General features: G+C 37.1%; 6 protein-coding genes and 1 non-coding gene across 13 annotated transcripts; 1 reads left to right on the top strand and 6 right to left on the bottom strand.

Annotated features, from left to right (window-relative positions):
* Nucleotides 1-1,282: 1,282 nt before the first annotated feature.
* Nucleotides 1,283-4,143, top strand: LOC127258870 (uncharacterized). Of its 3 annotated transcripts, XM_051285919.1 has the most exons (4): nt 1,283-1,776; nt 1,861-2,937; nt 3,323-3,371; nt 3,797-4,143. In XM_051285919.1, the coding sequence occupies exons 1-4, from the start codon at nt 1,690-1,692 to the stop codon at nt 3,910-3,912; spliced, it is 1,329 nt and encodes a 442-aa protein (XP_051141876.1). In that variant the 5' UTR covers nt 1,283-1,689; the 3' UTR covers nt 3,913-4,143. The 3 variants fall into 3 exon arrangements, 1 of the variants encoding a protein (XP_051141876.1); XR_007840371.1 differs by having other exon boundaries at nt 1,285-1,776; nt 1,861-3,616; XR_007840370.1 differs by having other exon boundaries at nt 1,285-1,776; nt 1,861-3,616; nt 3,711-4,143.
* Nucleotides 4,144-4,490: 347 nt separating this feature from the next.
* LOC127258869 (DEAD-box ATP-dependent RNA helicase 41) lies at nt 4,491-7,809 on the bottom strand. Of its 4 annotated transcripts, none has more exons than XM_051285915.1 (4): nt 5,968-7,809; nt 5,714-5,869; nt 5,284-5,621; nt 4,491-4,780 (listed from the first exon to the last, which is right to left on the bottom strand). In XM_051285915.1, exon 1 carries the CDS (start codon nt 7,509-7,511, stop codon nt 5,970-5,972), a length of 1,542 nt encoding a protein of 513 aa, XP_051141872.1. In that variant the 5' UTR covers nt 7,512-7,809; the 3' UTR covers nt 4,491-4,780; nt 5,284-5,621; nt 5,714-5,869; nt 5,968-5,969. The 4 variants fall into 4 exon arrangements, with proteins under 4 accessions (XP_051141872.1, XP_051141875.1, XP_051141874.1 ...); XM_051285918.1 differs by having other exon boundaries at nt 4,491-4,777; XM_051285917.1 differs by having other exon boundaries at nt 5,284-5,564.
* Nucleotides 7,810-8,866: 1,057 nt separating this feature from the next.
* Nucleotides 8,867-12,055, bottom strand: LOC127258872 (probable plastid-lipid-associated protein 12, chloroplastic). Of its 2 annotated transcripts, none has more exons than XM_051285921.1 (11): nt 11,660-12,055; nt 11,477-11,530; nt 11,305-11,379; nt 11,107-11,226; nt 10,789-10,980; nt 10,592-10,672; nt 10,418-10,510; nt 10,260-10,313; nt 9,375-9,454; nt 9,174-9,281; nt 8,867-9,082 (listed from the first exon to the last, which is right to left on the bottom strand). In XM_051285921.1, the coding sequence occupies exons 1-11, from the start codon at nt 11,924-11,926 to the stop codon at nt 9,079-9,081; spliced, it is 1,128 nt and encodes a 375-aa protein (XP_051141878.1). In that variant the 5' UTR covers nt 11,927-12,055; the 3' UTR covers nt 8,867-9,078. The 2 variants fall into 2 exon arrangements, with proteins under 2 accessions (XP_051141878.1, XP_051141877.1); XM_051285920.1 differs by having other exon boundaries at nt 8,867-9,054.
* Nucleotides 12,056-12,139: 84 nt separating this feature from the next.
* Nucleotides 12,140-15,143, bottom strand: LOC127258868 (formate--tetrahydrofolate ligase). Its single transcript, XM_051285914.1, has 5 exons — nt 14,793-15,143; nt 14,499-14,648; nt 12,891-14,066; nt 12,662-12,808; nt 12,140-12,581 (listed from the first exon to the last, which is right to left on the bottom strand). Exons 1-5 carry the CDS (start codon nt 14,946-14,948, stop codon nt 12,306-12,308), a joined length of 1,905 nt encoding a protein of 634 aa, XP_051141871.1. The 5' UTR covers nt 14,949-15,143; the 3' UTR covers nt 12,140-12,305.
* A 220-nt stretch (nt 15,144-15,363) lies between these two features.
* On the bottom strand, nt 15,364-15,436 carry TRNAA-AGC (transfer RNA alanine (anticodon AGC)). The gene has a single exon. It is a non-coding gene; the product is annotated as a tRNA-Ala (tRNA).
* A 57-nt stretch (nt 15,437-15,493) lies between these two features.
* Nucleotides 15,494-18,235, bottom strand: LOC127258873 (cyclin-dependent kinase inhibitor 4-like). The gene is made up of 3 exons (XM_051285922.1): nt 17,478-18,235; nt 15,891-16,046; nt 15,494-15,804 (listed from the first exon to the last, which is right to left on the bottom strand). The coding sequence occupies exons 1-3, from the start codon at nt 17,864-17,866 to the stop codon at nt 15,732-15,734; spliced, it is 618 nt and encodes a 205-aa protein (XP_051141879.1). The 5' UTR covers nt 17,867-18,235; the 3' UTR covers nt 15,494-15,731.
* Nucleotides 18,236-19,043: 808 nt separating this feature from the next.
* LOC127258700 (cyclin-dependent kinase inhibitor 5-like) lies at nt 19,044-21,727 on the bottom strand. Its single transcript, XM_051285646.1, has 3 exons — nt 21,023-21,727; nt 19,643-19,837; nt 19,044-19,556 (listed from the first exon to the last, which is right to left on the bottom strand). The coding sequence occupies exons 1-3, from the start codon at nt 21,436-21,438 to the stop codon at nt 19,478-19,480; spliced, it is 690 nt and encodes a 229-aa protein (XP_051141603.1). The 5' UTR covers nt 21,439-21,727; the 3' UTR covers nt 19,044-19,477.
* Between the last annotated feature and the right edge of the window lie 2,847 nt (nt 21,728-24,574).

Below are 24,574 nucleotides of genomic sequence, written 5' to 3'. Positions count from 1 at the left end.
ATAATTTAGAAATTTGAATTCATAAGCTCGTAGTTCATTCTTCGCTATTCTTGATCAATGTACAAAGTGTAATTTAGATTATTTTGAAAATATTTAGAAATTTTAGAAAATTTTTAAAATAAAAAAATAAGTAAATTTAAGATATTTAAATGGATGTGTTTACTTGTAAAGTTTTGATTTTGATTCGATGTATAAATAAATTTTAATATAAATTTGAAATAAAATAACTAATACTGTTATATAATAATAATATATAATATAATATTAGTAAGTATATATATATATCAAATATTATAAAGCAATGTGTGTATATATATATAATATAATAATATATGCAAATGTTGTAAAGCAAAGGTGATAGAATTGAATGCGAAATTGTGTATTTATTAAATATTACATCGTCGTATTTATAGGCAGAAAACTTTCGATATGAAAGAAAAGCAGACATATGCTACATAGTTACACGAAGTAACTACGTATGTATTTCGTAACAAATACTTCATTAATTTATTATTAAACTTTTTATTTGTTATTTTAGTATATTTAAATCAATTTTTTTTTTTATTTTTTAAAAAATAACTCTCAATTAAATACCCCTCTTTCCCAAAAGTACAGTTTTATTGGGTTGGGCAAGAGATTTAATGAATATTGATATTATATAGGTAGCTGGTAAAGAAAAGGTAGGAATAATTTTATTGAGATATGATTATTTATGAAAATGAGATTATTATTTTGGGACTTGACAAAAAAAAGGTAAACAAGATTATATTGGGACAGAGGGAGTATTAAAATACTTCAATTTTTTTTATTTTACATTACTTTTCAATGATAAATTAGATATTATATTATTTTATTACACTATATATTTATAAAATACTAATTTATTTTATTAAAAAAATTTTAAAAAAAAAATTACTGATGGACAAATAAGTATTTTTTTTTTTAAATAATGTCGAAACAAATTTGAAGACACATGGCATACAAAGTGCAAGGTTCCTAACTAGTTTTTGAGGTAGAAAACAGTTAGGAATATGGACCGAATACGACGTCGTATCAATTGGGTAAGGAGAATCCCACTATTGGCTATCATACGACGTCGTGTCGTCGGGTGGCAGCCGACGTAATTATTTACGAATCTGAGGGTATTTTTTTAACCCGGAAACCCATATCCCCATCCCCACGCCACTTGCTTAACACGCGTTCTCAATCTCAGCGGTCCACATGTTTATCAACAGAGCTGGACCGTTGATCTTTGTTCCTCCCATCTATATATGTATGTGGGAAACGCATTCAACAGGCGGATTCAGTGAAGGATAAAGATCAGAAACGATAGGAAGGTTCGAGATTTGTGAAAGGGAATCTGTTTGAGTAACGAGATCGGGAAAGTTTAATAAATATTTCTTGTGTTTTCCGTTTGTTGTTGCCCTGGAATTTGCAATTTACGGCGCTGGAATCTCACGAAAACCTTTGTTTTCTGTTTCGTGCCTTGTTCGAGGTTTTTTGCGTTTAATTTTTATATTTTGGGGGTTCGGAATTTGAATTCCCAACGCTCGTGCAGGTTTGAACCTAGCGGAAGTTAAACCCTCGAATTTCTTTACTTTTTCGAGGTTTTCATAGCTTGCGCGGTTTTTTGTCTTTTAATTTTTAGTCTTACTATTGCTATTTGATCAATTGAACGAGCGATCAGTGATGTTGAGTCAACAACAGAAGCAGCTGATGGTGAACTTGAATCACAATATGGTTATGAATCAGATGGCTTTGCAGTCACAGCAGCAGGTAATCAGTTTTAACCGTATTGAATCTCATAATTTTTTTCCTTTTGTTGCCGAATCGAATTATCTGATCAACTACCGGCGGCAGATGATGGTGCCGGCGAATCGAGGATACAGTCCGTGGGCGGCGGCGGCGGCGCCGCCGCCTCAATTTCAGAAGGCTAACTCAAACCCTGGTGCGATGAAACCGCCGTTACCTGCTTTTAAAAAGTCGTTAGGACCGAGGAGTGACTGGAAGGGGAAGAACGTGAAGAAGGCGAACGATAAGAGGAGAAATGAGGTCCAGAAATCCTTAATTTCTGGAGATCTTAACTTAGTCCGCGGTGGCTGCAGTGGGGGTTTAGGTAATTTTAATAGTTATCAGCCTCCAAATCTGACTGACTTGCATCATCAGAATCGAGTGAAGTCTAGAAAGTTCTTTCCAAAGAAGAAATTTAATAAGAACAACAATATGAATATGATGAACGTTGAAGCCAACCAGAACAGTTATAATAATAGCATGTCTGCTCCATTAGCTCCTAGGAACACAACGTCGTTTATAATTAGGGCAAAAAGGAGTGGTGGTATCGCATCATTGGTTTCTCCTTCTCCTATGACGCCTGCTGTTTTACCCACACCTATTCTTTCTCCATCCAGGGAAGTCTTGGTGGACATGGCAAAAGAAGAGTGGGGTGTTGATGGATATGGTTCTATGAAAGGGTTGATTAGATTGAGGTCTCCAGGGCATGAGGATGATGCCGAAGATGACGGGGGTTCGAGTGAGAGTGATGTGGAAGAGCACGTCGAGGTGGAGAGGAGGTTGGACCATGATTTGAGCAGGTTTGAGATGATTTATAATCCTAACGAGGGTGTGGTAGATTATCATAATGTGCTCGAGAATCGGGTGGATGATCAGGATTCTCATATTGCTCAATTAGAGGATGAGAATCTGTTGTTAAAGGGAAGATTGTTCTTGATGGAGAGGGATTTGGATGAATTGAGGAGGAGGATCCAGTTTCTAGAAAGGAGAAGAAACGAAGAGGATATGAACGAGGAAGTCGTAGATAACGACTACGAAAATGGAAGTGAAAATCGTGGTGAGGAAACTCATTCAGTCGAGGACAATAACGAAGACTTCTGTGAAGATAGCATTACTCGTGACGACGGATCTTGCAAACAGAAAAGGGTTAGTGATAAGGAATTTGGGTATGGTTCTGGAACGAATGAAATTGTTAGAGACACTGAAGGGATTAGTGATAACGAGAACAAATTCTTGGATGGGGTAGCGATAAAGTTGACGTGAGAAACTGAAGTTACAAATCCTAACATGTTTTTGAAAAGTAATGGGCTACCAAGAACTTGAGAGAGTATAGGAAGGAAAGACTTGATAATTGTCCCTTGTGAATGAAGCATGTGCCTGAATGCTTGTTTGTTTCTTTACTGTAGCTAGTGTTCGATCTTGATCGTGTAGATATCTGACTTGCTTAATAATCTCGAAAGAATAGGTTCTGTTGCACAAACTTTTACGGTTATCGTCATGTCTTCACATGTTTCTTTTTTCTTATGGTCAGGATTGTACAGGTGCAGGTTGCATCATATCGACTACTACTTCAGGGTTCGGTCAGTTGTTAATGAGATTTTCTATATGTAGTGTTCTTTATTGTTTGTAATGGAACCATGACTTACTTAATGAGACTTGTCTTGATAGCCATGCTTAATCGTCTTTGTGTGCTTTTATATTCTTCTTTTTTTGTTTGCTTAATTTTTTATTTAGTGTAGCGAAGAAATCTGGAGGGTCTTTCTTGCCAGATCAAGATTTGGTTTGAAATGAAGTTGATCTGCAGTTAGTTCATTAAAACCATTCTGTATGAACTCTTATGGCATAACTTTTAACCATTTTTGTAGTGGGAAGCTGAAAATCACAGCCATTTTATTGTTCTGTATTACATTTCTGATTAGATCCAAGTCTCCTACTCCTGCATTCATGAGATGGGAAAGCCCAACATTAGTCGTTTACTTGATTCGATATGTGCTTCTTTCTACAGCCGGTTTGTTGCAGAAGCTGCGTCGTCCGATATACTCTGATGATGTGAATATGAGGTACGAATTGATGATACATCTATGGGCAGGGGCAGGGGCAGGGGCAGTCGATCATCTTTGAATTTATGGGGAAGTTTGTTCAGTTCAAGAATTGGGTTATTTGCAGCAGCTTCTAGAGTGAATGGTTTTTGGTCTTTTTTATTTTCTTACATACCATAATTATAATGTGGGGATGACGATGCTGATTGATATTAAAAAATCAGTACCAACACAACAACAAATTCTGTGAATTGACAACTTGTCATCAATTTAGAGAGATTGTATTAATACAATGGAAGATATTTCTTTCGTAGGTCGTTTGCTTTCACCATTTTGGGAAATTCAAACATTGTTCAAACAGCACAAGATGATCAAATTTATCAAAACTTACAGTCCCTTGCAAGATATATAACCTCTTTTTCTTCACCAATAAAGTTTAAAGTTTGTCTTATCTTAACATCAAACAATTAAATATAAGTAAGTAATCTAAGTAAAATTTAGAAAAGAGGAAGGGATGGATGGAGTAATAATTAAGTGTATTTAAAAATCAATGTCTAATTATATACAATTTCTACAATAAATCTCCTACTTAATTAAGGAATAAAATTAAAAACGACTTTTGAATTGATTATTACATCTTACTTTTTTATTCAAAACGTAGCATAAACACAATACCATTTACTCCAATTAACCATCACTCTTAACACATAATCATTACAAGCCCAGCCAAACCAACAAAAACATCATCTCTAACATTTTCAATTTCAATCCAAAATTTCAACTCAACCCAACCACAATTGCCAAGGATAATAAACCCTCGCAACAACCTCTGGAGATTTTGGATCGCATCCAGAGGCAGTCATGCATACCTGTTTGATACATCACTTACAATTACCGTGCAACGGTGAATATTATACATTGCTTCTCTTCCACTGATTGCAATCCTTCTGCTGTCCAATTGTCAAGGAAATGATCAGAGTCCCATATAGTTTCAAAACACATTCAAATCCCTTCTGCCACTATTTATTCTATAACCCTTCAAAAATACCAAATCTAAAACCTATTTAGTATCCATTTAATATCTCAGGTCTTTAATTTCAATAATAAAGTTCTAATAAAACATTCCCGAAGCATTACCACACACAAAGACTTACTTCCACTTGGTGTTCTATTCCTAGTCAAATTTGAATATTATAGAAAATACCAATAGAAAAGAAAAGAATTATCTAGCCTTATGCAATCGATTGGATTAGATAAATATCCTTTCAACACAACAACATAGGTCATCGAAAGGATCTCGGAGACCCAACAAATTACAAAAGCCAGGATCTTTCGGAAAATAGATTCTTATTCAAAGAGTGCATAATAACACTGTAAGCACTAAACAAACACATACATGCTCCAAAAATGCACAAATAAAAGAGAACCAGAATTCAGATAAAGATGTACGTACTTGTGCAAGGTGCATTGACAGCGGCAGCAAGAGAGAGAAGAACACAGACATAGAAGATTGATTTCCAACAAAGGTCTGGTGCAAGCTGAGCAGAATTGTTTCCTCCGATCATATAAACTTTACGGTGTGACCATTCGGGACAAGATACCATAATCAAAATGTATAGGAAGAAGCTTCTTCCCAAAGAAATGGTTGAGATCGTCCGCATCACATTGATCTGAGAGATAAAATTAACTCGCGAAAACCAAATCAAGTAAGAGAGCCTTCTTGACATGAACGAACTGGGAATGCAACATAACATGGACATGGTTGGTGTGTATGTTCAATCAGCAAATCCACTATAAAGTAAAAAGGAAGCACGAAGACATAAAAAGAATGATTCTATACACTGGATATTTCTAAACATGAAGATTTAAGAATAGTTGTATACCCTGAATTTGTAGAACCAAAGATGCTCAGGAGATTGGCACCACTAACCATGAAGATTTAGGCAATTTAGTGTTGGATAAGGCCATCAAGTCAATGTAATTGGCTAAGTTCCATATCAGCACACAACACAAAAGAGTGTTGAGTTCGTTAGGCCTGCCTGCACTCACACGCATAAAAATAATGAAGCAATACAGATTAGAATACTAAATGGCTGATTTTGATAGCAACTGAGGGATGGAAAAATGGTTAGGAAACCTTCAGTAGCCGAGCTTTCTTTTCTTCTGGGCCTTTCCAACAGCGAAAGAACTCTGCGCATATCGTGAATGCGCAAGTTCACGAGGAATTGCAGCACCGGATGACTGCAACATTGCAATCAATTCAGGAAAGAGTTTCTTATTCTCCTCATTCACAAACACGAATGCTGTGCCATTTTCTCCCATTCTAGAGGCCCTCCCGATTTGGTGCACATACTCCTTCATGGAATTTGGGAGATCGAACACAATGACCTGCCTTACAGAGAGGAGATCAATGCCTCTACCCAACACGCCGGTGGCTACAATCACACTAACGTCTCCAACCAAAAATGACCTCAACACTTCTCTTCTCTCCTTCATTGATTTCTCTCCATGAATTGAGAGAGCTTTTATCCCAGTTGCCACTGTTATTGCTTCCGAAAGAAGATCAGTGCCGATTCTTGAACCCACAAACACCACAACTGGAGGCTTAAAATGCTGCTTGCTAGTCAATATGTCGAAAAGCTTTTGCTTCTTTTTGTTCGATTCCACCCATATTGGCAACTGTTTAACAGCCTCACTTGGCTTATTCGGCTTCCCAACTGATATAACAGAAACATTTTTGACCATCAATCCTGCAACCTTCTCCACTTCTTTTGAAACTGTTGCAGAGTACATCAAAACTTGTGGCTGGGATAATGCCTTAAATATCTGCATCACCTGCTCATGAAATCCTCTTTGAATCATGCAATCCACCTCATCGATGACCAGAATCGATACACTATCCAACTCAAAATCGTGCTTGGTTAGAAGATCAATCAGTCTTCCAGGCGTTCCAACAAGCATAGACACTCCCTGCTCTATTCGGTACACCTGTGTTGCCATGGCATCACCACCAACAACTAAAGCAGTCTTAAACGGCAATCCTTTACCAAGCAACTTAGCTTCTTCCTCAATCTGTATACTAAGCTCTCTAGTTGGTGTGAGGACAATTGCCTGTGGCCTCTGTGGGGTGTTCTTAGTAGTCGCACAATGAGAAATTACAGGCACCAAGAAGGAACATGATTTTCCAGATCCTGTCTCCGCCGAAACAAGCAAGTTCTGCCCAATCATTGCAGACGGAATTGCTTGCATTTGAACAGGAGTCGGAATCTCATATCCTCCAGCTTCTAGGTTTTGAATGAGCTTCTCAGGGAGATCGCAAGAGTTAAACGACAAAATTGGATCTGGGACATTATCTCCTCGCACAGATATGTCGAGTTTTTTTCTGAGCAAGTTAGTCTTGCTGTTGGTTAGGGTTTGAGGCTTCGATTCGTTACTGCCGTCGCGAACGTAATAGCAGACATCCGTCGCCGGTACTCTTACAGAGGAGGTTTGAGGAACCGAAAGGCGCGTCTCCAGTCGCCGGCTAAGAAGAATACGCTTACACTCGAGGCTGCAAATATCGTCGTCCGTCTCGTCGCATATATATTCACCATAGCGACCGCATACAGTGCACCGAGGCTCTCCAGGTAATGCTTCTCGTTGATTCCAGCTTCTTTCTTTCACAGAATCCTCCAACGCCATGGCTCTACTGATCAGAGCGAGAAATCCTCTCTGGGACGCCGGAATGAAGATTACTGTAGAGGTGTATTTGAACCGAAGCTTCGAATAACCGAATAAATTAGGATTACTTGCAAATCACTCGAATCAAACCGAAACTCTGCAAATACCTTCAACAAATAACACCGTAGATGAATTAAACGAAACAGTAGAAGGAGGCCTTCACGACGACATTGACGATGAAGGCGCCCAGTCCTGTCGAGAAGGATGACGATACCGACCGGCGAAGAAAAGGACTGCGGAAAAGAAGAGACAACGGTGGCCGGTGAATCATTTATACCTGCCAGGGCCAAAATAGAGCTGTCCGGGCCGGGCCGTAGATGAGAATTGGGACTTTGTGTTGGCATAATGGGCCGGGCCGTACAAAAGTCGACTGGGCCGTATCGATATTAACAGCACATGGTGAATGGGCCAGACAGGGCAACAGTTGATTGGGCCTAACAGGCTTATGGGCTTTCGTTTGGGCTGACCTGCTAAGTTTCTTAGCCCAATATCTAACCTGCCCAACCAACATAATTGTCAAAGCAGCCAGATCATACCACTCCCAGAAAGCCCAATGAATTGGACCAGGCCAGCCCAAAAAATCCATGGCCCAATTTAATGAGCCTAGCCCATTCATTAACTCCTGGAGGCCCTGTATTACACAGCCCAACTGGACAGAACAGTCCATATATTGCGGCCCAGCCCAATTTTCAAGCCTAGTGAATACCCATAGCAGCCCGGTCGAGCACAGCCCAGCTCAACTCGGCCGGCTCGCTAAAAAACCCAAGAGGCTCTAACAAGACCTCGAACCAGCACCTCTGTGAGAAAAAGCGATCTGCCCTTCGATCTATCAATAGGTAGTGCAGGGGGCGGTCTCATTTCGGTCGAGCCCCTAAACTCCCTCTCGCGCATTTTCATTTAAAAAAATAGTCCATTCCGGACTATTCAATCTTTAGTAAGTAAGGCATGTGGGCTTCCCACTTATAGCAGGTATGCAACCAACCCTGCCTCCGCCTCTTGTCCGTTTTTGCCCTATATGTTATATATGAGATTGAAAAAGTACTTCCCGGATGATTGATGGAAGAAAGACCAAACATATCCCAAACAAGTGTTACCACTGAGCCTGTCTATTCTGGAACCGGTCCAGCCCAATAAAGACCAAGCCATTTCAATAGACCCTGACCACTCTTCCAATATCGGCCGGCCCCAATTCAGACCGGCCCAGCCCACGCCAGAACAAGCTCCTCCCAATGCAGCCGGTCCGGCCAATAGCCAGTCCACTCTGCTATCTAAGATTTATTTAGGTTAATTTATTCTCATTATATACTACTATTAAATTTATCAATTTTTAATAAATGCAGAATGACAATTTTCGGCGCTGTACATATAATACTGTAAATTAAGAGCTTGAAATATTTGATTATATCTAAACTAAACAAAACAAAACATAATTCAGTCGACACGGACATGGACGAAGAGAATGTTGTCGTAGGAACGGCTGATTCTGATCTTTTCATCAGCGTATCTGCAGCAGTAGCACCATATGCATCTATCTATATCATACATCTCTAAAAATTAAAAAAAATTAAAAAAAAAAAAAACAAACAATAATTCCATATTTAAAACAAAAACCAAAATTCTTACAGCAATTCAATGGTGAACTTGGTTGTCATTTCTGATGGAACCCCGTACGGACCAGCCACTATAGCTGCATCATCCATCACTACATCATACGTGTTCATCCCACTTTTCCTTCAAATTTCACACATATGCACTATTCAATGAATGTCCCCAACAATTACAAGAAAAACCACAAAGAATCAGCATTTAAACAACATTCCTTACTCGTATTTCCCCGTCATGGAAAATTTCAGGCCAAAGAATAAATCCACCAGAAATTTCATGCCCCCATTTGGCCGGACAATCTACATCAACGATGATACAGAGGTTGACAATAAATGGTTAGTTAAATGACCAACTCATCTAAAATCTTAAATTTAAAGGATAAACATTATTAATTATTAGGAAATATTATCCATAACTTTCGTTTAGTTTCGCCGCGTAAATCCCTTATATCTTAAAAATTAAGATGACACTCTTATATTTTAAAAAATATTGCATGAAGCTCTTTTTATATTTTTTTGAAAAGATGGTTTATCATCTATAATTTTTGTATAGTAGGGAGCTTCTTGCACTATTTTTAAAGTACAAACCGGATTTAAATTAAATTTCAATATCACAAGTGAGTTATAGTCAATTTCACGTAATTATTATATAGTCAATCAATACGTCCCCTCACGTGTAAAGTGATTTACACAATATATGAATCATGCACGTAGACGATGACAAACGAAAGGAAGTGGAATTCAAATACAGAGCGTTCTCTAATACTTACAAACTATTCATATTTTTATTTAGGTCCGCGTCTCGTAACAAAGTATCTATTTTTTTTTTTTTAAGTAATTGTACTATCTACCGAACATGACAAATACTCTTATAATTTATAATATATTACACAAATATCAATGTCAAGCTTATTTTGGTCATTTTTATTTTATTCCTACTATATTCCAATATAATACTAATATTTCTAAAACTCCGTACAAAAAGTAAACGGTACAATGGGACGGACGGAGTATATGATATTAAATGACTGTTTCATCTAAAAATTTAAATTTAAAACTGAAAGCACTTTCGAGCGATGTGAAACAAATGGAGAATAACATGCACCTGCTTTCCCATCAAACCTTTTGCAGCGTTCTCCATCCAGCTCTCGGTGACTTCCTGCAACGAAGATCCGCAGCAAATTTAAAACACCGAGAGTGTGATTTGGGCGACAAGATAATGAAAATGGAAATCATAATGTTCTTATGCTGCTAGAAGATCACATTTGAGCTCCATAGCATTAACCACTCCCCTTCAAGCAATGGTAATTCTCCTTCGCTACTAATTCGATTCAAGGAAATGAACTCATCCACAGCCTGTCAGAATGTGTTCTAAGTTAATCGCCATCAAACCACAACAAAGATTAAATCGAGTGGGGACATAAAAATAGGCCAGACCTCTCTAACTCCACTGCTAGAGATAGTCGAAAGCAGTCTTTGTCTTGGATCAGTCACCTTTTGCAGCACAAATGTCGTTCCCTGTACTACAGCATTGTAACCGAAGGTCCTCAATTTTTAGCAGACGAATAATTGGGAAATTTTCCGAAGCTAAAATATAATGCCATGAATTGTATAGATGGTGTGGTTAGGTTCACCTTGTTGCCGCGCGAAATACGAATGTTTCCTGACTCGGATAGATATGTAGTGTCTAACCAGCCCTTAGCTTCATCCCCAAGAAGTCTGAAAGGCACAGGATAAGGGACTTTGAATGGAAGAAAGTTTAAGGAAAAGGCTGCCCTGTCGAACTGGAAGAGGATCCTTTTCCCGCCTTTGATCGATGCTGCAGCCTTCATAGCGAAAGAAATTATAATGCAAATCTATTGGAACAGCAAGTAATTGGCAAAGCAGAAAGTATCTTGTTCAATGGATCTGTTGCAGGAGTTTCTGGAAGGATGGAACATGAATCATCATACCTCGACTTTCAACTCACCTATGGCGTCAGAGAATTTCACAATATTGGAGACGCGGGGATCTTCGCTTCGAAGACTTACTTCCTGGAATACACTGAAGGAATCCACGCCAACGAATGTTCTCTGCATCAGAACACAAGGATTTTCGCCATTAGAGGATTCAATTTTGTGTGGAATGGTTAATGAGCTGTGAAATCGAACCTGAATTGGGGAAGCTGTTCCTGGCCTTGTTGTGAACATCAACTGCCAGCGGCCTTCAATCAAGCTCGATCCTGTCTGTTGATTTCAGCCATTAAACCATTTCTCGAAACGTTTACAAGCATTTTTCATGGCAATATCACAGTTTCGAGCAGAAGGATGTAAAATTACTTACAGGATCAGGTACGCCCTTCGTATCTTCCAGTTTCTGCACCGCCTGTTCAGCTTCCTGCAGAATGTGAAGAATCTCTCAAGCAATACAGTAAGGAAACACGAATAAACCCTAACACCGGAGCTATTAACTCGATCGAGCTATTGTAGGGAAGAACGAACAAAAATTATTGATATATTAGTATACTCGGAGTTGCGCCGGAGAGGCGGAGCGGCCGCGGCCTTGAACGCCGATCAGAGCATTGATCAGCGTATTTTCCTCCTCCGTAAACGGCGGCGGTCTAGAAACTTCTTCCTCTACTCGTTCGCCGAGAAGCGAACACTTCACCGTCTTCACGGTTAGCCGACGGTTTGCACGAACGAAGGTTCTCGAAACTCCAGCCGTCCGTCGGATTTTCGCCGGACACGGCGACCGGAATTGAAAACCTGGACTAACGGCTTCCAGAGTCGCCATTTTCGCAGGCAGCGGCAGAGAAAACACACCGAGGGGATATTGATCTCTCCGATTCTATATGAACGGTTGTGGAACGAACAAGTGGCAAATGATTCTGAAGATTTTCGGCTGTTCACATTTGTGCTTATAAATTATAATATCTCATGCATTTCATTGCACACCACAAGAAAAAAGGAAAGGAAAAAGTTCATCCCCACAATTCAGGAAAATCAGTGAAAAGAGAAAGTTGCCATGTATAAATTACTTACAGTCTGTAAGAATAATTCATCATCACGCCATGAAAGTAAAGCCATGAACTTACGTAGAGTACAGTTTCTTTATTTTCAAGCTACAGCAATGGTGATTGAAGCTTAGCCATGGCAAGAACACCATTCTATTATCAAGAAAGGCCAATGACTTTTCCGGTGGAAGTATCGACGTCAATGTCGTAGAAGCACGGCCGAGTAGGCAATCCCGGCATCGTGCTCATCGTCCCGACTAGAGGGTAGATGAAGCCGGCCCCGATGCTCGCACGAACGTCTCTGATCGGTAGAGTGAAGCCACTGGGAGCTCCTTTTTCAGACGCATTGTGGGAGAAAGAGTATTGTGTTTTGGCCATGCAGATCGGCAGACCCGAAAATCCTTGTTTCGTATACATCTCAATCTGTTTCTCGGCCTGATCGATTGAATAAACAGACAGGTGTATCGATCAAAACATGAAGACGGCAAAGATTGATCAAGAGAACCACCCTATACCTGATCTGAATACTCGACGCCAGCGGCGCCGTACGACTTGGCTATGGCGAAGATCTTCTCCTTGATGGTTATATCGAGAGGATACAAGAATTTCAGAGGTTGGGTAACACTCTCAGAGGCCTTTTGAACTGCAACCCCAAGGTCGACCTGAAAATTCAAAAGAAATCGTATGAATCCCTCAAATCCAGTGGCAGTGAAAAAGAAAGGAAATTCGATGAAAGAAACTAACGGCTCCTTTCCCTCCATGGGCATGGTGACTACAAATGACTGCATCGAAAGCCCCTGCAGATAAAGCTGCACTTTTGACTGCATTCAGTTCAGCTTCAGTATCAGTCGCAAACTTGTTGATAGCCACGACAACATTTACGCCGTAAGCCTTTGTGTTCGACACGTGTCGAGCTAGATTGATGCAGCCAGCCTCAACAAGAGAGACATTCTCAGTCACATAAGCGCGATCGAGGGGCTTCCCGGCCACAACCTCAGGCCCTCCACCGTGCATTTTTAGGGCCCTAATCGTCGCCACTATGACAGCACAATGAGGGTTTAGACCACTATATCTGCACTTAATATTCATAAACTTTTCGGTCCCAATATCAGCGCCAAATCCTGCTTCTGTGACGACGAACCCACCCGGTCCCACGAGCTTCAGGGCGATTTTATCTGCAACAATAGATGAGTTTCCATGGGCAATGTTTGCAAAAGGACCGGCATGAACAAGAACAGGGGTGCCCTCAAGTGTCTGCATCAGAGTCGGGTTTATGGCATCTTTCATCAACACAGTCAAAGCGCCACCGACTCCGAGATCATCAGCAGTTATAGGATCGCCGGCTTTGCTGTTTCCAATCACCATTTTTCCGAGTCTCTCCCTCATATCGGAAAGCGAAGTGGTGAGAGCCAATACTGCCATAATTTCACTGGCGACGGATATATCAAATCCTGTTTCTCTTATCATGCCTTTCTCATCGGGACCCTGCCCGACTGTAATTTTCCTCAAGAATCGGTCATTTACATCCATCACTCGCCTCCATGTGATGGACTCAGGATCGATATCAAGCCTTGCAAACTTCTTTACTTCTTCTGGCGTAAGCTCTTCCGGCGTGGACTTTGAGATGCCAAGTTTCTTCAAGCGCCTGAACATTATGTTGCTGAAGCTCCTTTTACCTTCTTTGTTTGGAGGGCACAACCGATTGAAAAGTGCCTTGTCAGATTGGGTCGATTCATGGAAGATCCTGGTATCGATTGCAGCAGCCAGAAGGTTGTTTGCAGCTGTAATAGCATGGATATCCCCTGTTAAGTGTAGATTGAACTCATCCATTGGAATCACTTGGCTGTATCCTCCACCTGCAGCACCCCCCTTGATCCCAAATGTCGGTCCTTGTGATGGTTGACGAAGGCATGTCACCACCTAAGAGATTTCAATACAATGAATATGAAAGGTAATGCTTTTTTCATGTTGACCAAATAAAAAGCTTAATAATGAGTGCTTATCATAACATCTTCAAGACCTTTTGATTAATCAAGAGCAACTTAACAACCACCAATCCAATTACCTTTACTACCATAAAATCTAAGATTACTCTTTCAATCAGAAGAATGGAACTGACTAAGCATTTTCTTGGAACAAATACATAAATTCTTACCAATTCTTCCTTCTAGGATAAGACTCCTCTCATAGTTTCAGTGTCAAACAATGGCATCATTCAAATCTTTTCTATGTACAAATTTTTTGTTTCACATTTCTTCAGGAACCAAACAAGAGATGATCTAAGCATACAAAGTCATAATACAAACAATAGATCAGAACACAATGAGACAAATCCAATCAAGCAATTGATACCTTTTTATCAAGAAAAGCTCCCAACGCCTGGCACAGACCAACAGTAGTTGTTGACTTACCTTCCCCAAGAGGCGTTGGAGTAATACCTCCAACAACCACATAGTAGCCATCGTCACTTCCTTGAAGCTCATCAAGCACAGATAACAAAACCTGCAATCCACAACCAAACTCGCATATTCTTCCATTTCTTTCCTAACAAATAAAATAAACACTTCCATCGAAAAACTACAAATTACAATTAACAGATTGCCCTAAATCTACAAACAACCGACTAAATCTAAAATCTCAGATTACCTTAGCCTTGTACTTCCCGTAAAGATCATAATGTCGTGGATTGAGATTGACTTCCTCGGCAATTTGAGAGATGTGAAGTGGCTCCACCGAATTGGCTATGTCAATGTCCGCCGGCACCGGCGACGCCACCTCCAACTTTCTCGTTGTCTTCCCCATCCGAATCCAAAATCAGAAACGATTTATGATCCTGAACTGCTTCGAGATCGTGACCGTGGAGGCGGAAACTTGGTTGCGATTTGTGAAGCGCAGTGCAATTCGGAAAGCGATGAAGCTCGGGCTTATCTTGTTGGTGGAACGTCAATGATTTCCGTTCCTGGAGACTGGCGCCTATGTGTATCTCCCCATGCGGAACTGTTAATATATTCCACAGCAAATCACAATCTGCCACGTCAAATAATATAAAAAAATATAATTGGTAACAATTTCGGATGAACCACGAAAAATTAAAAAACTAAAATTAATACAAGTACATCATGATTACAGTGCGTGTGGCAGTGCGGTTAGATTAGGTGTCGCGCAGTGTCCGCGAATAAGAATCTGCCACGTCACCTAAAAATATTTTGAACTGAAATGGAGATGCGGGGTATCGATCCCCGTACCTCTCGCATGCTAAGCGAGCGCTCTACCATCTGAGCTACATCCCCTACACATCTAAAACTCTCAATAGTATAAATATATTATAAACAATGTTTTTAAATAAGATAATCTATTAAATTTTAATATTTTAAATAATAAATAGCTAATGAATTGCTGCCAACAAATTACATACACACACATACATACAAAACCTAGTAGTAGTATTCATGCAACACTGCTCGTATAAGGTTAGTCTCTAAACGAAACTACAATCCATCCCCACCGTCCATCAAATTTTCTACACAAAACCATCTTCAATCCAATCCATTCCAATCGGGCAAATTCGGTTCAGCTCAATTCGATTCAGGGCCTTACCATAGTCACCCACTCGTACCGGCCGGGGAGGGGCGAGTCGCTGACGATGTCGAAATTGTATCTAAATCAAGAAAAGAACACAAAATCAATCAGCCATTCAAATTTGTGCATAATTTCAATCACCAAATAATGTTGTAGCGTATCTACTTCTCTATAAAATGGTGTTGCTGAATTCGCTCCTCGCGCTCGAACATTTCCTCCAGCTCGGGCGGGGTTGGGACAACACCCGCATTGGATCCGGCCCTCGCCGTACCCCTGATTACGCTGCACGGCACATTTTCACGACGACGGCGGCCCCGGCCCCTGCCAAAAATGCACAAACAGAACATAACAAAATGTTGGTTTCTGAATGTTCTAATAATGGAATGGTCCCATGTGATAGAAATGAAATGTTAGCAATCAAAGATCCAATGTCTAAAGAGCCATTAATTTGCAAAATTCCAAACATGCTAAAAACATAGGAATTTTTGTACACCATATTGTTTCTACTTTACACCAACTTCAGGCCCTATCTACAAATACACTTCTAGTGGTTTTGGCACATTTCATCAATTGTAATTTTCTTTAAAAAATATTTCATTAGGGTTTGGCTTTTTGTACCCAAAATCCAAATTTATACTATTTGGATTTTGCTATTTTAAAAAAACATCCGAATCATATACTCTTTCTTTCGTTCTTAACTATCTATCCATTTTATCCATTTTTCTGACATTAAAAATACTCTTATCACTTACTATATATTACACAAATGTGATGACCAATATAGAGTATTATTTTAATATAAAACTCAACCAATACTTTTTCAAAACCCCTAAAAGGAAGGTTTTGGATTACACGCTGATTCGTTAAATTAATTTAGCATGTGCTGAATTAATACTAACTATTGATTAGAGAATGATAATTTAGTCAATTCAAACATTATTGTTAATCAATGGTGCTAAGTCAATTCAAACATTTATTGTTAATCAATTGTGCTAAGATAATTCAGTCATGTTGAATTATTTGAATGATTGTGTTCAGCATAGAATTCAATCTGAAAAAAGAAACATACTACAGCAAAAATAATCCTCAAAGAACAGAAGAGAACAAAATTTTAAGAAAATGCACAAATTGATTTTCTCCAATTCTCCATAAAACTGCTTTCCTACAAAGCCCACATAATTTAATTTTCATATGAACAGAAACTGTACAAGGAAATAGGCTGAGGGATAAACCAATAAACCATCGAACCTAAACAATTGTGGGGTTACCCTTTGCGTGTAGTTGTGCCATAAGTTATACAGAGGAAGAGAGAGAGTTAGAGAGAGATAGAGAGAGAGCACAATCTAGCTTTGAAAAAGAAAAAAGAATGGGTGGCTGTTTGAAACAGAAGCTACAGATTTCAGCAAGCCCGAAAAGCCAAAGCAGCTTTCTTTATCCTAAAAAGGGAAAATGAAAGAGACTGTTTTGAGACCTAATTTGAGAAAGAAAACAGGAAAATTTTTTTACAGATAGTTAACTGCAAAAGTGGTACAAGGAAGAAGATGAGGTCACATGATGAAGAATTCTCTATCCATTTTTTACTTTTTTTTTTTTTTTTTGGTATACATTTATATATTTTGTATTTATTAATTAATAAAAATTTTGAAGTTTTCAACAGAAGCTAGGGAAGAAGAGTACAGACCTCCTCCCGCCCTGCTTTCTTCTCTCTGTTCAAGTTATTCAGAAAAACAATATATATATATATACACATACCTCTCGCGAGCTTCGCATTCCATGGCGGTTTCCTCGAAACAAGCCTCAACGTCATCAGCTGCGGCAGGAATCGAAGCAATTTTGGCAGACTCACCATACTTGCTGGTTTCTGTATTTCGATTTTGTTTTCCCCTGCAGACGCAGGTCTGTCGAGCTTTTCGCGAATTCTGCGTCTGCGTCGGCGGAGGCGGCGGCGGGGACTTGACGAGGCGGCGAGAACGGAGCTCCAGGTAACAGGAGTCCGGCGGCGTTGAGGACGGAGGCGCGTGCAATCGCTGGAGCGCTAGGGTTTTGGCGCGTGTACGGACGCCGATGGCGGACGGTGGCGGTGACGGTGACATGAGCGCCACGTCGCCTGTGACTTTATCTTTCCTCATACATTTCCCCATCGCTGCTGCTGCTGCTGCTGCAAATGGTTCCCTCTGAGGACTGCGTTGAAATGTGTGAGGGGAACAGTGGCGTCACTGATGCTTTTTTTATCGCTATTGCACAGCAACTTCCATGTAGAGAGAGAAAGAGAGTAGAGAGAGAAAAACTCGCTCACTCACAAACACAGAGCTGAAAAGACGAGAGAGAAAGAGGAGAGAGAGAGTGTGTGTGCTGAAATTGAAAATGGTGCAGAAGTAGTGATCGCGCTTCTATCTTCGAAGATCCAGGAGCACAGCTCCAATTAGATCTGAACCGTTCGCCGAACACCATCAACGGTGTAGAAACCATCTGGCGCTCAGCTCCTGAAATTGAAAATGGTGTAGAAATAGTGATTGCGCTTATTTCTTCGAAGATGCAGGAGCATAGCTCCAATTTGATATGAACCGTTCGCCGAACACCATCAATGGTGTAGAAACCATCTGGCGCTCAGCTCCTGAAAAAGCCCGTGTTTTTTTGAGAATGGGGTGGGTGGGCTGTGGGCATCAACCAACCATCAATTACTTTAAGAAGGGGTTCACTTTTACAATTATTTTTATTTTTCGAAAAAGAAAAAGGCATAATTGCATATTCCCGGGAATTTGAATCCACGATACTTTTAATAATTAAAATTTCCTCCCCAGAAGTTTCTCAAATGACTTTCAGACACCCTGCATCAATCAAAACTTTTGTCCCATCTTCTGAAACTGAGGAGGAAATAAATTTACAAACAAGTAGATGCTAATTACATTTAGTGGTGAAAAGACAGCACTAGAGCTGATACTAACTTTTTTCCCAAACCCCAATAACAATAACATAATTAATATTATTATCATCATCATCAAGATCAATGGCATGCAAAGTCTTGAAAAAAAAGTGGGGTGGGGTTGGGTGGGGATAGTGCATAAGTGCACAATTGCAAATTCAACAACCTAGTCATTACAAAGAGCACACACAAATACCCAATATCCAGACATGGGCAAATGAAGCAGACTTGAAAAATAGACATGTGTACAACATTCATAAATCAAAATCCATCATCTCATGTCATCAAGAAGTGATCTTTTTTCTCATTCAGATGACAAAATAGGAATTGAATTGCATTTTATGTCCCTAGTTAATCCCAAGAACAGCACAGGCTAGAAGATGATTTTTTTACCATATCTGGAATAATGAAAAGGGTCGTGTGTGCAGTGTCTCAAAAGGGGTTTTGAGAACTTTCCAATGTGCATAAAAACTACTTAATAATAAATGACCACTGAAATTTTGCACAGCAGCTTTTACTATCTTATCCATCATATGTTTTGGCAGAGATTCTGGGCAGGGTTCAGAGCCTGGAAAGGGCCACGTGAAAACAGTAAAACAAAAAGATCGAATAACTGCAAATTACAGGGTGGAGTTTATTGATGAAGGTTGCAATAATATTACATTGGGCGTGGAGGTTCTACTTCTAAAAATGGTTAGTCTTAAATTTCTTGGCCATAAAAGTCTACAAATCACTAACATACTTGGTTCATCGACATGGCCAAATTGACAGCAACAGAGTAAGAAAGGATGATAGTAAGTAGTTCGACCTTAAAACGGGTAAATTGGCTTCATTCTATGCAAGGCGTCGCTTTTATCCACTCGTATCGTCCCGGGAGGGGCATGTCGTTCAAGATGTCAAAATTATACCTGCATTGAGTAAAAAACGTGTGAGAATTCGAGGATTGTAGCTGAGAAGTGACCGTATGTGTGAAAAAAAGAAAAGAATTGCGCACTTCTCGATAAAGTTGCGTTGCTGTGGCTGCTCGGCGAGGGCGAAAAATGCTTCTATTTCGTCAGCTATGGAGATGTTCCTAAGTGTATCCCTAAATCTTTGGTTTGCTAATGCAGGAGTTTTGCGCTTGGTTGAAGATCCCGGCATGGTGGCAACAGTTCCGATCGAGCTACAAGGGGTGCTCTCTCTGGTGGTCCTGTTGAGAATACAGAAGCAATCGATATATATTAACATTTTTTTACGTGCAAATATGTAGAGGACAAAATGGTAAAGAAATGGATTACAATTCACTGTTTTTATGTGGTCCACCGAATAAATATAAAAGTGTTGCAATCAACACAACTTCATTCTTAAAACAAAATTGAAGCAAATGCAAACAGACAAATTCCCCTTCAATGTCACATTAAATAGTCGGAACAAACATGAAGACAGATGGTAAAAGAGTTATGCAGTTCATGCTCTGAGGTTAGATGCATTCACATAATGAATTTTAGAAACTATTCGACAGGAAAATAAAATCATCAGATGATATTCATTTTTGGGCGTGAATATATTGTTGCCTTGTTCAGAGTAAAAGCAAGAATAATCGATAAATTAACAAAAACAATCAAATTTAAACCGAACACAACATATAAAATTCTACTGCTATTCACCACAATTTAGCTAATTCCATGAATTAGCAAAAAGATAAAGGCTAGAAAGTAGATTCCTTGCAAAAACTCCTGAACCTCAACTTCATGAATAAACAATTTCAAACACTGTAAAATCACATTCGGTAAATAAATTGCAACAATAAATAAAATACAGCCCGAACAAGGAGATTAGATGGGGTGAACCAGTAAATTCATTGCAAAATTGAAACCTATTACCATGATAGCAAGACAACAATGGCTGTAAAGAAGAGCTTTGATTCCCAGAACTAACAATTAAACCCTCAAATACTTTATCAAAAACTTACCCCATTTGCTTTAAAAAAGGGTGAAAGGTCGAATTTTATTCTTCAAATATTTTAGAATTATAACAACAAACCAAATATCTAAAAGGGAAATTTAGTGCAAACTACAAAGGCAGCCTAAAGAGATTTTTTTTTTTTTCAAATCTTTCACAATCAATCTTTAAGAAAATGCAAAAGAATTTTGCCAGGACATCACCATCTCTTTTCCTCATTTGCATTCACAGAGTCGCTATATCCAGCAAACGTAGAAATTATCATATACAGAACAGCCAGAAATTGCAAGCACGTGGGAGCAAGACAGGCGATTCTGACGAGAATTTACATGAGAAAATCTACTGGAAAATCAAGAAAAACATGCAAAAGAACAAGAATATATATATATACATATACTGATATACATACATACAATGAAATGAAACTGTATACCTTTCTCTGACATCCATCTCCAAATTATTTTCCCCAAATGAAACCTCAACTTCCGAATCCCCATCTTCAAAAACTCCGTTCCGCCCTTCGAAGACAGACCCAGTATAAGGCTTCTCTGGCAAATTTTCAATTTTAGGGTTTTCTTCATTTCCACGAGCAGCACTCTGTTCTGAAGCAGATGCATTTCGCGAGTTCCTGAAGTACTTCCCGAGCACCGGGAGTTTCTCAAGACGCCTTGACCGAAGCTCGAGGTAATCAGGCTTCGGTGACTGTGGAGAGGCGTCGGCAGAGGAGGCGGCCTGGTGCTGTTGAAGGGCTAAAATTCTGGCGCGGGTACGGACGCCGAGGGAGGACGGTGAGACATCCATGGAGGAGACGTCGCCGGAGGCTCTGAGCTTCCGAGTGCACTTACCCATGTTGGAGAGGGAAAATTCAAGCGAGGAATTTTTGGGGAAAAAAGAGCAGGGGTTGTGCAGATTAGGGTTTGTTCAATTGGGAATTTGGGAGGGAAGCCGTTTTAGCGCTCCTATTTATTGTACTCAATTATTCCTTTTTTTTGCATTTTCTTTTCCTTCTTTAATCATAAGATATGTACGGTTATATTTATATTTGTATATACAAGTTTTTTGGTTGAGTTTGTTTACAAATTTTTACTAGTTTTTTTATTCTCTTAGGCAATTTTGAAAATAAATATTTACTTTTTGGAACAATAGTTAAGGAAATAATTGTAATGAATAATTAAAAATAATATAAATATAATTTAAATATTTTTTTAGTGTAAAAATAATAATTTGATGTTAAAGTAAAAATATTTGTAAAAATACTCACTCCGTCCCTCAACAATTTATCTATTTTTTTTATTTTGGTTCTCATAATAAAGTATTCATTTCATTATTTTTTTTTTAGTAATTGTATTGTCTACCTAACATTACAAATATCCTTCCAATTTACGATATATTACACAAATGTCATCACATTTATATCATATAATACTAATAGGGTTAATTTAGTCTTTTTACCTTTATTTCTACTTTATCCCAATATAATATTAATATTTCTAAAACTCCGTAAAAAAAACAAATTGATATATAGATATGAGACCGAGGGAGTATAATTTTTCCGTCTCAGTATTTTATTGTTTTCACCTTAAAGTATCTATTTTTCTATTTTAAAAAAATAATTATACTCAAATATCAAAATACCTTTTTAATTTTTAATTAAATTACAAACGTATCATCACACATACAATTATTTTTTTTATAAAGTCAAAAAACAAAAATATAAAAAATTCTTACATATTTCCGCAAGCTAATAAAATATTATTATTTTTTTATTTAATCTACTACAAAATTTCAAAACGCTCTTTTCGATTATATTTTAAATTTTATAATTTATAATCTTCTTAATTTTAATTAAATTATTTAGTTATTTTAATTTGAATGTATAATCAATTTTCTTATGGGATTCTTCGGAGTTTTGTAACAGTGAAATGGACAAAAATAATAAAAAATTATTTTGGGTTTAGATCGATTGGAATATATTTTATCTAAATTACAATTTATTCCGGAATGAGGAAGTAATTTTTTTTTTTAAATATAAAAATTAAAAATATTTATTTTTATTTTTTTATTATAATAAAAATAATAATTGTATATTTAAAATATCATATCACCTATTTATATTACAAACTAATAATTTAAACTTCAAATTTTATTATTCAAAATTCAAAATTAGACAATCGCAATTATAAATTTAATAATCTCACTAAAATATTGTATTTATTTTATACTCCAAATAGTTATTAATTTTAATTTTCATATCCAATTAAAGTTACATAATTTTCTCAGAATAAAAATATATTGCATTTCTTTATAATATTTATTAAAATTTGTATACCTAGACAAATTTCTGATGAACACACTTATATATATATATAAAGTTGCGTACCAAAACCCATAGATCGGTAGCTTAACTGCAAAGATAATTCATAAATTCTATTAAAAAAAATAATAAAATCACCGTTAACTAATGACGAAAGAAGAGTTAAATGCATAATTTTTTAAACTATAAGAGAGTTTAATGCAATTTTTAAACAATGAAAAATTTCGTACAATTTTCATAAATCACATAGAAATTTTATGTCAATTTGCCAAAAATTATATGTGTTTGCTTCTTTTATGGGTAAATAATGGGTAAACTTATTTACTACCTTTTACTAATTTCATTCCACCTTAGTTTTCTGCCATATAGAGCATGATATAATTAGTAAATTATTAAAAAATATATTAATAAAAATAATTATTATATAATACAAATAATTTAAAATAATAAATTAATCTTTAAGATTGAAAAAATAATACACTACAAACTTTAAAATGTCATTAAAATATATAATTATTAAAAAACAAATGACAAACTATTTAAGATGAATATAAATAAAAACTATAAACAAATTATGTCAGACATAGTTGAGTGTATTTTATTGTTTGTTATTTCCCACTGAAAAATTGCATGAATGTGGTTTGTACAAAATTTTATTAAAATAATACTATTTTTATAATAAAATATTACATTCAAATATTATTCAAAATATTCAAATTAAATTTCAATTTGAATATACATGTTTGTTTTGGATTGTTCAATTAAAAATTAATTATTTCAAAATTACCCCATTTTTTTTAAAAAATATCTTATTTTATCATTATAACATTACTTAAAAAAATAAAATTATGATCTTTATACTACTTTTTAACTACTCACAAGGCCAAAAATATACACTTACTCCGTCCAAAAAATTTAGCCAATTTCCTTTGTAGCTTTACAAAAGTAAAATTAAATTTTTAGGACAGAAAGAATATTTACTTTCAAACTGAACAAAGTTAGTATTATATAATTGTTTGTTGATATATATGTCCATGAGTTTAATTTAAAAATATTTGATTTAAATTTTATATTTAAATAATAATTAATAAAATATTTATAAGAGAAAAATATATGGTTTCTTTTAAAAATGCAAAATCCACTTTCAAATTGAACCGAACTAATAATACACTCTCTTTATCCCATGTAATATGGGTTTGTTAACGTAGATACGAAAATTTAGGTAAAATATAATTAATAAATAATTAAAAGTATCTTAGTAAAAATGACTATATTGTATAGTAAAACTAATTATTTAATTAAGATTAAAAAAAGTATACAATTTAAATTTTAAAATGTGATTAAAATGTATATAAGACAAATTATGTAGAACGAACAAAAATAAAAAATATGAACAAATTATATGGGATGGATGAAGTATTTATTTTGTTAAACAATTTAAATGAATATTTTTTTATTGTGGAGTATAAAAAATTGTGTAAAAATATAAAAACAATAAATCTATATGATATATTACTAATATTTTAAAAAACATATTGTATATTTTTTGTTAAAATAACACATTATAATTTTCTCATGTTTAATCACAAGGACATTAGCTTCGAAGGAAGACTCCTTCGGCCCTTTTCTCCAAACAAAGTACTACTAAAAAAAATCTATTAGGGGAAAATA

This window comes from Andrographis paniculata, unplaced genomic scaffold (genome assembly GCF_009805555.1).
Source record: "Andrographis paniculata isolate CXL003 unplaced genomic scaffold, ASM980555v1 Contig5END, whole genome shotgun sequence".
NCBI lineage: Eukaryota > Viridiplantae > Streptophyta > Magnoliopsida > Lamiales > Acanthaceae > Andrographis > Andrographis paniculata.
This window is presented reverse-complemented; position numbering and strand designations above follow the sequence as displayed.

Coding starts and splice junctions, on each gene's coding strand:
- LOC127258870 (XM_051285919.1), top strand. CDS start 1,690: ATGTTGAGTCAACAACAGAAGCAGCTGATGGTGAACTTGAATCACAAT. Junction 1,777..1,860: donor CTTTGCAGTCACAGCAGCAG/GTAATCAGTTTT, acceptor TACCGGCGGCAG/ATGATGGTGCCGGCGAATCG. Junction 2,938..3,322: donor GATCTTGCAAACAGAAAAGG/GTTAGTGATAAG, acceptor TCTTATGGTCAG/GATTGTACAGGTGCAGGTTG.
- LOC127258869 (XM_051285915.1), bottom strand. CDS start 7,511: ATGGCGTTGGAGGATTCTGTGAAAGAAAGAAGCTGGAATCAACGAGAA.
- LOC127258872 (XM_051285920.1), bottom strand. CDS start 11,926: ATGGCGACTCTGGAAGCCGTTAGTCCAGGTTTTCAATTCCGGTCGCCG. Junction 11,227..11,304: donor GAACAGCTTCCCCAATTCAG/GTTCGATTTCAC, acceptor GTTCTGATGCAG/AGAACATTCGTTGGCGTGGA. Junction 10,673..10,788: donor GTATTTCGCGCGGCAACAAG/GTGAACCTAACC, acceptor GCTGTAGTACAG/GGAACGACATTTGTGCTGCA.
- LOC127258868 (XM_051285914.1), bottom strand. CDS start 14,948: ATGGGGAAGACAACGAGAAAGTTGGAGGTGGCGTCGCCGGTGCCGGCG. Junction 14,649..14,792: donor ACGGGAAGTACAAGGCTAAG/GTAATCTGAGAT, acceptor TGTGGATTGCAG/GTTTTGTTATCTGTGCTTGA. Junction 12,582..12,661: donor GCGTCGAGTATTCAGATCAG/GTATAGGGTGGT, acceptor TCAATCGATCAG/GCCGAGAAACAGATTGAGAT.
- LOC127258873 (XM_051285922.1), bottom strand. CDS start 17,866: ATGGGGAAATGTATGAGGAAAGATAAAGTCACAGGCGACGTGGCGCTC. Junction 16,047..17,477: donor GAATGCGAAGCTCGCGAGAG/GTATGTGTATAT, acceptor CATTTTTGGCAG/GGGCCGGGGCCGCCGTCGTC. Junction 15,805..15,890: donor CAACACCATTTTATAGAGAA/GTAGATACGCTA, acceptor TTCTTGATTTAG/ATACAATTTCGACATCGTCA.
- LOC127258700 (XM_051285646.1), bottom strand. CDS start 21,438: ATGGGTAAGTGCACTCGGAAGCTCAGAGCCTCCGGCGACGTCTCCTCC. Junction 19,838..21,022: donor GAGATGGATGTCAGAGAAAG/GTATACAGTTTC, acceptor TATTCTCAACAG/GACCACCAGAGAGAGCACCC. Junction 19,557..19,642: donor CAACGCAACTTTATCGAGAA/GTGCGCAATTCT, acceptor TACTCAATGCAG/GTATAATTTTGACATCTTGA.